General features: G+C 43.0%; 1 protein-coding gene and 1 non-coding gene across 42 annotated transcripts in view; both read right to left on the bottom strand.

Moving 5' to 3' along the window:
* The window catches only part of MTHFD1L (methylenetetrahydrofolate dehydrogenase (NADP+ dependent) 1 like), a 253,716-nt gene that overhangs the window by 227,101 nt on the left and 10,742 nt on the right, over nt 1-15,873 (bottom strand). For 37 of the 41 annotated variants that reach the window (XR_014065472.1, XR_014065473.1, XR_014065482.1 and 34 more), the window contains exons 6-7: nt 13,640-13,740; nt 11,850-11,986 (exon numbers count right to left, since the gene is read on the bottom strand). Coding sequence is in view for 17 of the 41 variants with exons in the window: in XM_081530228.1 (XP_081386354.1) it covers nt 11,850-11,986; nt 13,640-13,740 (238 nt within the window). In the remaining 24 variants the exon portion in view is untranslated. Of the gene's footprint in view, nt 1-2,303; nt 2,884-9,075; nt 10,622-11,359; nt 11,987-13,639; nt 13,741-15,873 lie in introns of those variants that run through there. The other 4 variants (XM_081530245.1, XR_014065493.1, XR_014065491.1 and 1 more) reach the window with 4 other exon arrangements.
* Nucleotides 12,577-12,710, bottom strand: LOC145522113 (small nucleolar RNA SNORA70). Its single transcript, XR_014065926.1, has one exon. It is a non-coding gene; the product is annotated as a small nucleolar RNA SNORA70 (small nucleolar RNA).

Here is a 15,873-nt window from a genome sequence, read left to right as displayed (position 1 = left end):
AGAGCCTTGTGATCTATGCTTATTCTGTGTTGTTAATGCGAACTGATGCATTAACACTGGGTTACTCACCATTGCATTTTCTGCCACACTTGTGCTTTCTGGTTCTGAGTCCTGGGATGCGCATTAACAGATTCCTGCATGCCACTTCCCCTGAGTAACTCTCTGGCCTCAGCTGCCTCCTCTGAGAAGTGAAGAAACTGCACTTGAGAGGAACTGAAGTGCAGACGGAAGACCCGGCAGGGGGGGTTTTCAAGACCTGGATGCAAGTCCAGGCTGTGCTCTTGTCATTCATCACCAAGGTCAAGGCACTGCAAATAACACCTTGTTTTCAGGGTGTAACGCTAATAAGAAAATACGTGGAAAGGCTTTGGAAAATGAAATCTGTACACAAATGTAAGGTGCTCTATCATTATAGACTAACTGCATGCATGCATGTTAAGTCGCCTCAGTCGTGTCTGACTCTTTGGAATGCTATGGACTGTGGCTGTGGCCCTTGGGGCTCCTCTGTTCATGGGATTCTCCAGGCAAGAATACTGGAGTGGGTTGCCATGTCCTCCTCCAGGGGATCTTCCCAACCCAGGGATCGAACCCAAGTCTCTTAAATCTCCTGCATTTGCAGGTGGGTTCTTTACCACTAGTGCCACTTGGGAAGACTCATAGACTATGCAAAGACCTACCCATTGGAGTATTCTAATTCTACACCCTTAGGAAGCATTTTCGCTGGAAGAGTGAAATATGGAGCAAGGCTCTGCTGATGGTGTGGACAGGCAAGCGAGGACAATCCACAGGTGGACAGAAGGTGATGCCACTGGCCTGTTCCCTGCAGAGACACAGCCTGGAGCCCTTGTCCTTTTGTGCAATACACTCCTTGAACCATCTGAGACTTTACACGCTCCTTCCGGATCTCATGCCAAGTTTCAATAGATTCTCTCACTGATCCTTTTCTCAACACTGCTAAATATAAATGGCCTGATTTGAGGGCTTTTCAAAAGTTCTATTCACCTTCTTCTCTGGTGTTAATAAGTAATGCAATGATCAGGCAGAAGCAAGAGTGAGAAGAAAGGGAGCTGACATCGAAAGGTGTTTTTCAATCCATTAATAGTGAAAACAGAGAAATTCAGGGGCCTACATTATCCAGGTCACTTCATCACACACACGTTACTCAATAGCCTCAGTATTTACTTGGCACAAGATCTGTGGTGCTCCGGGGTCAGTGGTAGCTCCTCCACTCACTCATTACACAGGGCTAGGGTCAGGGGAGGGACTCACATCAATGAGGCTGGACTGTGAATCCACACAACTGATCAGGGTCCTCCCCCCCCTCAAAAGGGTAGACACATCCCTCCTGGAGAGTGAGCCTGCAGGGGTGGTGACAAGCTCAAAGCTCAGGGAAGAAATGGCTTCTTTTTCTTAGGAAGGTATCTGTGGGATTAGTAAGACTGGGGATAAAAAAATGGTGAAAGTCAAATGTCTTGGACCTTGGTCCCTCTGATGTTCCCCAGCCCAAGCTGTTGGATACTTTGGGGTTTCAAAGATTATCAGACATTAGGAAATTTCTCTGGTGGTCCAGTGGTTAAGACTCTGTACTTCCAAAGCAGAGGGCACACAGGTCTGATTGCTGGCTGGGGAATTAAGTTCCCTTATGCTGTGGGGTATTTAAATAAATATTAAACTTGGAAGGTCCTCTTAAAGACTGTCTTTTGTGACTATCTGGAATAAGAACTGACATGAGATAATGGCTAAAAATACTGGTTGTACTGCCACTGCTAATGTTTTAAAATTATATATATTTGCTCAGTCTCGTTCCTTCTCTGAGCCTCAGTTTCCTATCTGTGATATGGGAAGAGTGAGAGCCCAGCCTAACAGGACGGCTGCAGAACCAACAAGGTAACATAAGGGAAGGACAATCCTGGTTTACTGAAACCCCTAACTCAATGATAATTCAATGTCATTACTGCCATCACCATATGTTACTGGTTTAAAGTGCTGGAAGAAAAAAAGATCTGTCAACTAAGAACTCTATATCCAGCAAAACTAAACTTCAAAAAAAAAAAAGAGGGGGACTTCCCTGGTGATCCCGTGGCTACGATTCCACTACAGGGAGCAGGGGTTCCATTTCTGGTTGGGGAACTAAGATACCACATGCCGTGCAGCGTAGCCAAAAAAAGGAAAAAAAGAGGGAATTTGCATATTAAACATTTGCATATTAAAAAAAGTAGAAGGAGTTCATTGCTATTAGACCTGCTCTACAAGAAGTGGAAAGACACTAGTTAGTAACTCCAAGCCGTGTGAGGAAATACAGATTTCCAGAAAAGTCAGTATTCTTGTATTTTTGGTTTGAAACTACAGTTGTAATTTCCTACTTGATTTAAGCGAAATGCATTAAAAGTTGTATTAAAAAAAGTATAGAAAAAAGAAAAAGCACTCATGTAAACGGCTAATCTAGTCTGGTTTAAAAGCTAATGTTTCCCCACCAATCTTTGGAAAAGAGTATTTTTTCAAGCTCTCCTATGTATAATACACATATATTTAGCATTTCCCAATTCACTTTTTAAAGCCTTTTGTAAGCCATGCGATGCACTGAATTTAAAGTGGAAAATAATTCTGATAATTTAACTTCTGCTCAAAAAGCTTGGCCTACTTTGATCCTTCAAGTGTGAAAGACCTATATTTTTTCCTTTATTGTTAGTGCTAGTTTTGACAATCTCTGTGCTCATAAGGAGAAATAAGATCCTCTGAGAAAAACAAAATAAAATGGCTCTCTTCTTTCTGGGTTATTTCTTATACACGCAGCTGGGACTGACCCGATTCATTGCAGCTGGAGGCCGTTTTGCCATCCTCCTCCAGCTGTGTCAGAAGAGGCTTTTCAGCCAGCAGAACTCCCTGGGGTGAGAAAGAGAACATCTCTTAAAAGTAGGCCAATTCTCATAGGGCAGATAGCTGTCCCCTCCTACATCGGGGTGTCATTCCACTCCAGGGTCCTGAGGAGCTGAGTAAAGGACCTACCTCTGAGTGCAGGAAGAAGGGCAATTCCTTAGCTCAAACCAAAAATGTTGATGCTCTATAGAGTAAGGCTAATCTGGACCAATGCCCGGACATTCCTCTCCTGCCACCATCTAAATGCAGAATGCATCTCAAAGCCCAAGAGTGATGCTCCAGAACGAAGCAGAAAACTTATTCTTAACTGTCAATGATACACTCAGAAAGGCATAAACTATAGCTTCCAAATACAGAAGTCCGCTCTGTTTTGTGTAGTGCTCTAAAAAGGCAAATCTCAATCCCTCACGTTCTGGGTCCACAAAAGTTTTATATGTAATCAGTATGCAAAGCAAGGAGATCAAACCAGTCCATCTTAAAGGAAATTAACCCTTAATATTCACTGGAACGACTGATGCTGAAACTGAACTTCCAATACTTTGGCCACCTGATGCGAAGAGCTGACTCACTGAAAAAGACCTTGATGCTGGGAAATATGGAGGACAAGAGGAGAAGGGGACAACAGAGGATGAGATGGCTGGATGGCATCACTGATTCAATGGACATGAGTTTGAACAAGCTCTAGGAGATAGTGAAGGATAGGGAAGCCTGGCGTACTGCAGCCCATGGGGTTGCAGAGTCAGACACGACTGAGCGACTGGACACAGTCTTCAAAGACTATCCTTAGATTGTTGGGCTGTTGATAGAGATGAAATCCATTTCTATTTAACTAACTCGATGTAAGTATCCCTCAAAATCGCAGGAAGGAATACTATTCCCAGAAAGAGTGACTGGTAAACCAGGAATTCCCAGGAGATGTGACGTGGCTTCTGAGGGGACACAGGCATTGGGGAAGGAAAAGGTCCATAGCCAGAGTTGAGGACCAGATGGTGGGCCTGGACTGGCCAAAGCTGGACACACTCTCTCGGGGACACTGTCTCTTAGTTCTGTTTTTGATTGGTTTCCTCAGCCTCCATGTATTGTTGGGAGACCTCATAGACAGACTGACTCTCTCCTTATACCCAGCCATACATTGGAAGCATGTGTGCCAAGCTTCAAATAAGGAACCCTGGGTCCTACATTTTTATTACCTCCTTACAAGCGATTGCTTTGGCTCCATCCCATCATGCTTTCTGGAGTTGTTTCTCCACTGATCTCCATTAGTATATTGGGCACGCACTGACCTGAGGAGTTCATCTTTCAGTGTCCTATCTTTTTGCCTTTTCATACTGTTCATGGGGTTCTCAAGGCAAGAATACTGAAGTGGTTTGCCATGCCCTTCTCCAGTGGACCCCATTCTGTCAGACCTCTCCACCATGACCCATCCGTCTTGTGGGTGGCCCCACACGGCATGGCTTAGTTTCATTGAGATAGACAAGGCTGTGGTCCGTGTGATCAGATTAGCTAGTTTTCTGTAGTTTTAGTTTCAGTGTGTCTGCCCTTTGATGCCCTCTTGCAACACTTAACCGTCTTACTTGGGTTTCTCTTACCTTGGATGTGGGGTATTTCTTCACGGCTGCTCCAGCAAAGTGCAGCCGTTGCTCCTTACCTTGGACAAGGGGTATCTATTCACGACGGCCCCTCCTGACCTTGAATGTGGAGTAACTCCACTCGGCCCTCCTGTGCCCACACAGCCCCTGCTCCTTGGGCCTTGCATAACTCCTTTCGCCGCCCCCAGCCCCCAGCCCGGCCTAGCTCCTGTTGAACACCGCCCCCGGCCCCCGGCCCGGCCTAGCTCCTGTCGGCCGCCGCCCCCAGCTCCTGGCCCGGCCTAGCCCTTCTCGGCCGCCGCCCCCGGCCCCCGGCCCAGCCTAGCCCCTGTCGGACGGCCGCCGCCCCCGGCCCCCGGCCCGGCCTAGCACCTCTCGGCCACACTTCTGCGGCTGCGACGGCTGCAACGGCTCCGCGCAGAAGCGAGGCGGCCAAAGCCTTTGACTGTGTGGATCACAATAAACTGTGGAAAATTCTGAAAGAGATGGGAATACCAGACCATCTGACCTGTCTCTTGAGAAACCTGTATGCAGGTCAGGAAGCAGCAGTTAGAACTGGACATGGAACAACAGACTGGTTCCAAATAGGAAAAGGAGTACATCAAGGCTGTATATTGTCACCCTGCTTATTTAACTTCTATGCAGAGTACATCATGAGAAATGCTGGGCTGGAAGAAACACAAGCTGGAATCAAGATTGCCAGGAGAAATATCAATAACCTCAGATATGCGGATGACACCACTCTTATGGCAGAAAGTGAGGAATAACTAAAGAGCCTCTTGATGAAGGTGAAGGAGGAGAGTGAAAAAGTTGGCTTAAAGCTCAACGTTCAGAAAACTAAGATCATGGCATCTGGCCCATCATTTCATGGGAAATAGATGAGGAAACAGTGGAAACAGTGTCAGACTTTAGTTTTTTGGGCTCCAAAATCATTGCTGATGGTGATTGCAGCCATGAAATTAAAAGATGCTTACTCCTTGGAAGGAAGGTTATGGCCAACCTAGATAGCATATTTAAAAGCAGAGACATTACTTTGCCAACAAAAGTCCGTCTAGTCAAGGCTATGGTTTTTCCAGTGGTCATGTATGGATGTGAGAGTTGGACGGTGAAGAAAGCTGAGCGCCACAGAATTGATGCTTTTGAACTGTGGTGTTGGAGAAGACTCTTGAGAGTCCCTTGGACTGCAAGGAGATCCAATCAATCCATCCTAAAGGAGATCAATCCTGGATGTTCATTGGAAGGACTGATGTGGAAGCTGAAACTCCAATACTTTGGCCACCTCATGCGAAGAGTTGACTCACTGGAAAAGACCCTAATGCTGGGTAGGATTGGGGGCAGGAGGAGAAGGGGACAAGAGGATGAGATGGTTGGATGGCATCACCGACTCAATGGACATGGGTTTGGGTAGACTCCGGGAGTTGGTGATGGACAGGGAGGCCTGGCGTGCTGCAATTCATGGGGCCGCAAAGAGTCGGACACGACTGAGTGACTGAACTGAACTGAACTGAACTACAAGTGATTGACCCACTGGCCTTTCCATTTCCATACCAAGGATCAACTGCACATCTGTATGGTGAAACTTGTCAGTGTCCTTCCTGACTCACCATCCACCACAGCCAAGCTATTACTGGGGATGTTAACAGGTGCCAAGTCCTGCACTAAGCAAACCTACAGGATCACTGAATTCTCCCAGCAGCCCCAAGAGGCAGGGAGTATTAAGATCCCCATTCTACACATGAGGAGACAGGCTCAGAGAAGTTAAACAACAATGAAGGCTTGAATCCAGAGCTGTTTGCATCAGAGCCTGTTATATTGTTTCCAGAGAACACAAATGTTATCCCAAGAGTAACAAAGACAGTTCCTACTGGTTGCAGCAGGTCATGATTGCTTTGAGGTCATCCCAAATTTGGAAGGCTACATGTAGTTTCAGAGGTGGTATACAGGGTTCCAGTGTTACAGTCACCACCTTATCCCTAAAACCCTCACCCCTCTGGTTCTCGAAATGCCCCACCAGATGGTCAGCAGGGCATCCTGTCCCATGTCAGGTACAAACAGGCAGGAAAGAAACGCTTTTCAAAGATAATATCAGGTGACCTCATGGCCATAATCCTTTGTTCTTTTCTCCCCCTGATACTTATCACTGTTCATAATGAGAAGTTAAATGGGTCATCATCTTAAAATGTACTTACAATGCACTATGATCTTAAAATACATTGTTGATGGAATTAGAAAACAAATACCAATCTACTGTTAAATGTATACTTTCAGTGTTTTTCAGTGAAGGCTTTCACGATGTGCAATAAGGATGGACACAGCCTGTCCCATTCAGGTTTCCCAGGACACTAATAGGTGCCTGGATATTTTCTGCACTGTTATCAGTTGCTATCACCATGGTCTGCAGAGGGCCTGATGACCCTCTGAAACCAGGCCCAGCAGTGGCCTGTGTTTTAGAAATAAAATATAGGAATGAAGTGAAATAAAAGTCACTCAGTTGTGTCTGACTCTTTGCTACCCCAAGGACTGTAGCCTGCCAGGCTCCTCTGTCCATGGACTCCTCCAGGCCAGAATACTGGAGTGGGTAGCTATTCCCTTTTCCAGGGGGTCCTCCCAACCTAGGGATGGAACCCAGGTCTCCCTCATTGCAGGTGGATTCTTTACTATCTGAGCCACCAGGGGAGTCCAAAATATAGGAATAGTGAAAAGTTAGATGTCAGGCAGAAGCATGGAGGTATACTAGCGGCAGGTGAGTGCCAAGTGCAGTGCTGGCTGCTGGCACAAAGAGAGGAGAGAAACAGCCTTTATCCCACGGTGCGAGGGGAGCCTGCTACGTGTAAGTGGACCACGTAGAGTGGGCCAAACAAAGTTTAAGAACAGTTATGGGAAAGCTCAGCAGTGGTCACAGGTCTGGAAAGCATCAGTTTTCATTCCAATCCCAAAGAAGGGCAAAGAATGTTCAAACTACCATATAACTGTGCTCATCTCACATGGCTAGCAAGGTCTCAAAATCCTTCAAGCTAGGCTTCAGCAGTACATGAACCAAGAACTTCTAGATGTAGAAGCTGAATTTAGAAAAGTCAGAGGAAGCTTTGGCAGAGATCAAATTGCCAACCTCCACTGGATCACAGAAAAAGCAAGAAAATGCCAGAAAAACCTCTATTTCTACTTCACTGACTATGCTAAAGACTTTGACTGTGTGGATCACAACAAACTGTGGAAAATTCTTGAAAAGATAGGAATACCAGACCACTTATCCACCTCCTGAGAAACCTGTATACAGGTCAAAAAGCAACAGTTAGAAATAGACATGGAACAACAGACTGGTTCAAATTTGGGAACAGAGTACATCAAGGCTGTATATTGTTACCCTGCTTATTTAACTTCTATGCACAGTACATCATGTGAAATGCTGGGCTGGATGAATCACAAGCTGGAATCAAGATAGCCAGGAGAAATAACAATCTCAGATATGCAGATGATAGCACCCTAACGGTAGAAAGTGAAGAAGAACTAAAGAGCCTCTTGATGAGGAGAGTGAAAAAGCTAGCTGAGAACTCAACGTTCAAAAAACTAAGATCATGGCATCCAGTCACATCATTTCATGACATATAGAAAGGGAAAAAGTGGAAACAATGGCAGAGTTTATTTTCTTGGCTCCAAAGACACTGTGGACGGTTAACTGCAGCCATGAAAATAAAAGACGCTTGCTCCTTGGAATAAAAGCTATGATAAATCTAGACAGAGAATTAAAAAGCAGAGACATTACTTTGTCAACAAAGGTCTGTTGTTAAAGTTATGGTTTTTCCAGTAGTCACATACGGCTATGACAGATGGACCATAAAGAAGGCTGAGCGCGCTGTTGAACTGTGGTGTTGGAGAAGACTCTGGAGAGTCCCTTGGACTGCAAGGAGATCAAACCAGTCAATCCTAAAGGAAATCAACCTTTAATATTCATTGGAAAGACTGATGCTGAAGCTGAAGCTCCAATACTTTGGCCACCTGATACGAAGAAGTGACTCACTGGAAAAGACTCTGACGCTGGGAACGATTAAGGGCAAAAGGAGAAGAGGGTGACAGAGAATGAGACAGTTGGATGGCATCACCGACTCAGTGGATATGAGTTTGAGCAAGCTCCAGGATATAGGGAAGCCTGGCTTGCTATAGTACATGGGGTCGCAAAGAGTCAGACAAGACTTATCGACTAAACAAAAACAATGAAAAGCCTGAAATCTTTCTTGCCATATTTTTGCCTATAGTCGAAGCAATAAAAGGAATGAAAGTTGCCAGTCTCTAAGATTCACAGTGGTACTGCTATAAGTACCAAGGACTCAAGAAATAAAAAAACAAAAATGTGCGTGCATGTCAGCTTTTAAAGAGGACCTCCACAGATACAGGGAAATCAGAATGTTACCCAATTTCTAGATTCTCAAGAGAGTAAAGCCTTGCAATAATGGTTCTCAAAGTTAGAATAAGCTTTATCCAAATAGTCAAGGTGATTTATTTCCATAATAAAATAGTACTTTGAAAGATATCTTTGTTTTTCCAAAATACAGATACAACTAGCAAAGCTATCTGTGACAGCTGTGAAAATACTGAATTGCCAATGAAGGCATTTTTCTTTTTCGTCACAGCTGTTCGGTTCAGAGCAAGTTTACTGTCCTCTTCCGCTAAGCGTCCCAACCCAAAATTCTGGGCTTTAAACTACAAAATACTGTCCCTGAATTTTCTTGAATAGCCTGCCACCATGTGGTGACCACTAAAAAATCACATAGTAATGCAAGATCATGTTCCAGGACTGTTTTCAAACAAGAAAGAACAAAGTATAACAGATCCACTTGCTATTCAAACGTTACAAATCTCAGTCCATTTGCCTTGGTCCCCAGGACAGAACTACAGCTTGCTAGTCTCCATCCTCACGTTGCACAGTAAGGAACACGTATTTTCAGATTTGGGTAATTTATTGTGCTTAACGCACTTTTAATGTAAATTCACTTTGCTTGACATTTGTGAAATTCACAGCCAGTTTTTGAAATTAAAAACTTTGAACTATTTCAGACAATTCTTTTACACCTGGACACCCTGTCCGTTGCCAGGTTTAAGAAAAGGTATGACCAACACAAGCGAAGGTCCCCTAGTCTCTTCTCCATCTACATCCACATGTTTGTCCCATCATGGTTTTCCCGAATTGGTTCAGTTTCTGCTCATTTCCTTATTCTTTTCCTTTATATATATGCAGCTCTAAAAGTGTATACACGGTATTGACTTCAAATCTTATACAAATGGGGTTAGACGAAATACATTCTTCTGGCAACTTGCCTTATTCCAATGAATAATTAAAAAAAATTCTTCATTGATGGTTATAGCTTTATGCTTCTTCAAATTTGTCTTGTTTTTCTCCTGTTCTCCCATGTAAATTTTAGAGTCAATTTGGCAAATTTTACACAATAATATTATGTCAGGATTTTGATTCAAATGTAGAGATTAATTTGGGAGAGAATCGGTAGTATTATCCTAAAGAGAGTGAGTCTTCTAATCCATGAAATAGTATCTCTGCTTTTAACTGGGTCTTCTGAATGGCATTTATAAAAATTATACAATTTCTTTCAAAAGATCAGAAATAACCTTTGTTAAATATATTCCTAGGTACCTTATATTCTCCTTGTTATCATAAGTTGAATTTCTTTAAAAATTAATTTTATAACTCGGGGTGGTGTTTAGAAATGCAATTAGCTTTTGCCTGTCGATCTTATATCCAAGAACCCAGATGAACTCTTAGTAATTCTGATATCTGGTTGTTTTTTTTTTCTGAAGGAATTCTGATATCTTGATAGAGTCTTCTGTACTTTTTATACAAGTTTATTACTCAGGATTGATGACGTTTTGTGTTTTCTTTTCCAATCATCATTTTCTTTTTTCATATTACTGCATTGTCTAGGAATTCCCACACAATGCCAATTAGGAGTACCGATAACAGGCACCCTTATCTTTCCTAATTAAAAAAAAAAAAAAATGCTTCTAGGGAATTCTCTGGTGGTTCAGTTGTTAGGACTTGGTGCTTCCACTGCTGGTTTTGATCTCTGGTCAGAGAACTAAGAACTATTAATAAGAAGAAGCTGTGCAGTGCTGCTGCTGCTAAGTCACTTCAATCGTGTCCGACTCTGTGCGACCCCATAGATGGTAGCCCACCAGGCTCCCCCGTCCCTGGGATTCTCCAGGCAAGAACACTGGAGTGGGTTGCCATTTCCTTCTCCAATGCATGAAAGTGAAAAGTGAAAGTGAAGTCACTCAGTCGTGTCCGACTTTGAGCGACCCCATGGACTGCAGCCTACCAGGCTCCTCTGTCCAGGCAAGAGTACTGGAATGGGGTGCCATTGCTGTGCAGTGCAGTCCCCCCCAAAAGTTTTTCATATTTCACTGTTAAATGATATTTTCACTCTCAGTTTTTTATAGACATTTTATCTGATTAAGGAATTTCTTTAAATTCCTAGTCTAAGATGACTTTTTAGAAAAATCTCATAATGAATATTAGAATTTATCTAATAACTTTTCTGTGTCTACTATGGTGAAAGTATAGATTTTAATCTGATAATGTAATGAATTACATTAATACATTTTGATAGATGTTAACCCTCTTTACAATCTCATGATAACCTCAACCTGGATTTTATTTTCTATTTTGTTAGTAGTAACTTCATCTATGTTCACAGGTGAAATTGGCCTGTAATTGTCCATTAGCATCTTGTCACTGTCTGCATTATGTTCTGTCTTTTCCTATCTGTTTTTTGACTGTGGTAGCTCATTTATGGAAGAAGGAAATGGCAACCCACTCCAGTATTCTTGCCTGGAGAATCCCAGGGACAGAGGAGCTTGGTGGGCTGCTGTCGACGGGGTCGCACAGAGTTGGACACGACTGAAGCGAGTTAGCAGCAGCAGCAGCTCATTTATAAAACTATTGTCTTTTTGTCTGCTTGTTTGATTTTTGTCTGCTAGACTGATTCAATGTCTTCAACGTTATATACTATTCAATTTTATGTGAATCCATTTTTATAAGTTTTCAGATTTATCAGCATAAAGTTGCTCATACTCACCTTTTTAAAAAAATAGTTTTTGCTTCTGTGGTTATGTATCCTTGTTCATTCCTAATATTGCTGGTGTTCTCTTTTCATCTCAATCATTTTGGCTAGTGACGTGTCTATATTACTAGACTTTTCCAAGAACTGATTTTGGCTTTGCAATAGAAATCTCTGTTCTTTGCTTTCATCCTTTGAAATTTTCTGCTGTTTTTTCTCTAATCTCTTATATTAAAACGCTTGGTCTGTGGATTTCCAGTCCTCCTTTTCTAATATAAGCATTTGAAGATACGCTTCCAACATGAAAGATGCTTACCTTGCCTTGAAGCTGAGGTATTTTCCACTGGGAGCTCATTGTCATGGACCCTTTTCTCTGGAACAGACATTGTAGAGTGGCTTCCAAAGACCCATGGGCTCCTATTACCAAGATCTTCTTTCCATCTAAGCTGACACCTATCCACCAAATGAAAATTCAATATTATAATCAAAACATCAAAGTCTTCATCCCATACAGCTTTTATGCAAGGGGAAAAAAAGCCTTTAAAGTAGGATTTACTGGTGGGTGTTATGGAGGGGACAGTGTCTGGGCTCTCAGGAGTGCAGGGCCCACCATTTGTCCAGGGGGCCGGGAATAGGGACGGATTTGACCCCACAGCTCTCTGGGACAAGCTGCTTTTCTGCCACCAAGTTTTCAATTTCATCCGCATTAAACTTAGTAAATCCTCATTTCTGTGGATCTTCCAGCAGCCAGGGGACTTGAACTTCACCTGCTCCGTGTTCTGCGGCTTGGTGCGGATGGACATTATGACCTGGCCAATGTGGACTCTGGCCATTGTGCCCTGGCGCTTTCCAAAGGCACCATGCACACCTGTCTGGAGCCTAGACCGGGGAGGGCATACCAGACATGAATGTCCCCTGGAAAGGGCTGTCTGCAAGTGGTAACCCACTAGAATATTCTTGCCTGGAGAATTCTATGGACAGAGGAGCCCAGGGGGCTACAGTCCAGGGGTCACGAAGAGTCAAACACGACTGAGGGACTGACACTTTCACTTCAGGGTCCCTTAGAGCAACCCACGCAGGCAACAGGCTTCATCCACTACCCAGGAGCCTGCTGTTTGCAGCCACTGCACACCAGGACCCTCAGCAAAAACAGCACCGTCAGCTTAACTGGCTGCAAAAAAGTAGCCTCGTAAAACTTGGCCCTCTGGACACCATACTTACCATGACCATAAGCTGTAATTTATTCTTTCTGTGCAAATTTTATGGTGGGGTGATGCAGAATCATCATCCTAATTATTCATATGATGGAAAGACACTGTCTATTCGGATTATCTCAGAGATTTGAGGTTAATGACTATTGTCCTAAAGATGTATCTTGAAAGTTAGTCTTCTAACAAAGCTTTGGTATATATTTTAGAATTTTTGTTTACTCATTGCATGTTTGGGTGTAGGGGAGGGACACAGGTCTCTTTTTCGCTCAAGCTAGTGCAAAGAAAAATTTAGTTCGTTAAATTTTCATGTATTCAGTTATAAAGTCCTTAAATATAGGAAAGACTCCGTAATAATTTACTTATTACATGTGATAACTAAGAAATTATTCATTTTTATGTCACGGACATAAAAGGAGAGAAAAACAGAAATTAACTACTGATACGGAAAGCGATACTGTTCACTGATAAATCCTAATCTAGGTTTTTATACCCTAAACTATATCTAACAGTCACTCAAGCCTTAAATATAAATCTTATCTAGGTCTACACATGGACAGATTTGAGGAGTTGAAACTTGAAATGTCTTTCATGGTGGTTATTTTGAGAGTTTCATGAGAAAGGCTGAGAAAATGTTTAACATGTAATGTGTTAATGTGTTATTTAATGTTTAACAAGGTTAATCATTCACCTTTACCAGTTTTTCTTTAAAATGATAATAGTTAATCTTTTTAGAAAAATCTGCCATAGTCATACGTATCTGATGAGAAACAAAAAAAGCTGACACTGAATGTAACTTCCAGGTTTCACTAAGAATCTTCCAGAAACAAACCCTTACTAAAGCTCATGTGAATACCAAAAAACACAGAATAGCAACATTTCTGAAGGAGCGTTATACCTGACTTTTCAAGAAGTGCAACTACAGCTCTGGCCACAGGTGAAATAAAACACTCATGGGCATCTCCTCGGACCAGCTTCCCCAGGTTGACATCTGTTAATCTGAATCCAAAAACAAGGGAACAAGTGAGTTAAAATTAGGCCCAAACTCACTCATCTGTAATGCACATGTATTAATCCCAAATAACAGCCAAGTCAATATCTGATACAATGAAAAGAAGTTTATCTTTTAAAGCAGGACAAGGAAAAATTAACTATAAAATTCTCTCTGGGGGACTTCCCTGGTGGTCCAGTGGCTAAGGCTCCATGCTCCCAACGCAGGGGGCCCGGGGTTCGATCCCTGGTCAGGGAAGTAGTTCCCACATGCTGCAACTAAGACCCAGCACAGTCAAATAAACAAATAAAAACAAACAAAAAATTCTCTCCGTGCTCGTTTGGGCCTCCTCCCTCCCTCTCTGCTCTGCAGTGCGCACCTGCATGACACATTAACCAGAGCTCCTCAAAGACAAGCCTGCCTGCTCAACCGAAAAGATAACTTTTTTTAAAATTCTGACATTAGCGATGTAACTTCTTAAAAGAACAGTGTTCTTTCCCAGCTCTGTAGGGGGCCATGGTGACTTGGGGTTCATCTGGACTATGGGGCTTCCCTGGTGGCTCAGATGTAAAGAATTTGCCTGCAATGCAGGAGACCCAGGTTTGATCCTTGGCTCAGGAAGATCCTCTGGAGAAGGGCATGGCAACCTGCTTCAGTATTCTTGCCTGGAGAATTCCATGGCCAGAGGAGCCTGGTAGGGGGCTACAGTCCACGGGGCCGCAAGAGTCAGACACAACTAAACAACTAACACTTTTACTTTCTTCTCATCAGGACTCTGTATCCTTAGTGAATTTTATGTAAAGCATCAGTGTGTCATTGTGATGTGCTATCCTTTCTCTCGACAATGTGTATGATTGTCTGACTTCTATCCCTATACTATCTGACTTCTATCTATATGACCATATGACTATCTCTGATTTCTAACAGAAGAACAGTTCTCGGAGCTTCCTGAGAATCTGCTTGCTGAGGTATAATCCTTGATTTGGCTCAAATAAAATTCTCTTTTATTCCTTTTTAACTTGATAGTTCACTGAATTTTTGTTGACAGGATATATTAAATAATTAAATAGAAATTAAAGAGTGGGCAAGAAAAACAAATATAAAATACAGGGTGGGCAGGAATAGAGGCCATCAGCTTCTTAGAGTGGCCCTTCAGGCAACGCCAACGTGGTCCCTACGTGTGTTCTGATCTTGCTTGGACAGCACGTCTGCAGCTTGAAGTCACGTAGGGCTTCACTGCACAGCTCCAGGGAGCTCATTTCAGTGGACTCTGCGGAAGGGTGGCCCTGGATGTGTGCATTGCCATGGTCCTGAAGCCAAGCCCACTTTACCCTGAAGGAATTTACATCTCTGTCAGTATCAAAGTCCATAATCAATCCTAGAAATCGGGGAGTGACCTCACAAGACTTGGATTCAAGGTCTGACCCCCACTTGACATCGGTACTCATCTCCTGCAGAAATCAAGGGAAAAAAGGAGGAACCATGTCCTTTCAATGCCTTAAACTGATGATCTCAGTACAGGTTAGTAACAAAATGAGGATACTTGGGAAGGGTTTCATACTCCTCTTTTCATGAAAGATTGAAAACTCTACCTTGATACCATGAGGTTCTGGATGTTTCCTAACTAATTAGAATTTTTTTCTCTCTTTGTGGTTTGTCTGCTGAGCGACTTCACTTTCACTTTTCCCTTTCATGCACTGGAGAAAGAAATGGCAACCCACTCCAGTATTCTTGCCTGGAGAATCCTAGGGACGGCAGAGCCTGCTGAGCTGCTGTCTATGGGGTCGCACAGAGTCGGACACGACTGAAGCGACTTAGCATAGCATAGCATAGCTACAGGATCAGAGATTTTCATGACAACTTTTCTCCCTGTTTGAGTCTGCCCTGCCCTAAGTCCCGACAGAAGGCCTGGATAATGGCTGAATCTGGATGCGTCAGTGAGGTGGTAATCCACTCAATCCAGACCCTACAAGAATAATGTTATAAATTTGCTTACCACCCTGTAATGCTAAGTATGTTTTTTTTAGGTCACAGTACATAAATCTCTTGTTCCCACATAGGAAAATGAGGTTTTCAACTTTTAGGAAACATCAGGAACTCCCATATGTGCGGGTAGTACTCCTTGTCCCTCGAAGCTTATG

Source organism: Giraffa tippelskirchi, chromosome 9 (genome assembly GCF_054371585.1).
Source record: "Giraffa tippelskirchi isolate mGirTip1 chromosome 9, T2T-mGirTip1v1.2.pri, whole genome shotgun sequence".
NCBI lineage: Eukaryota > Metazoa > Chordata > Mammalia > Artiodactyla > Giraffidae > Giraffa > Giraffa tippelskirchi.
This window is presented reverse-complemented; position numbering and strand designations above follow the sequence as displayed.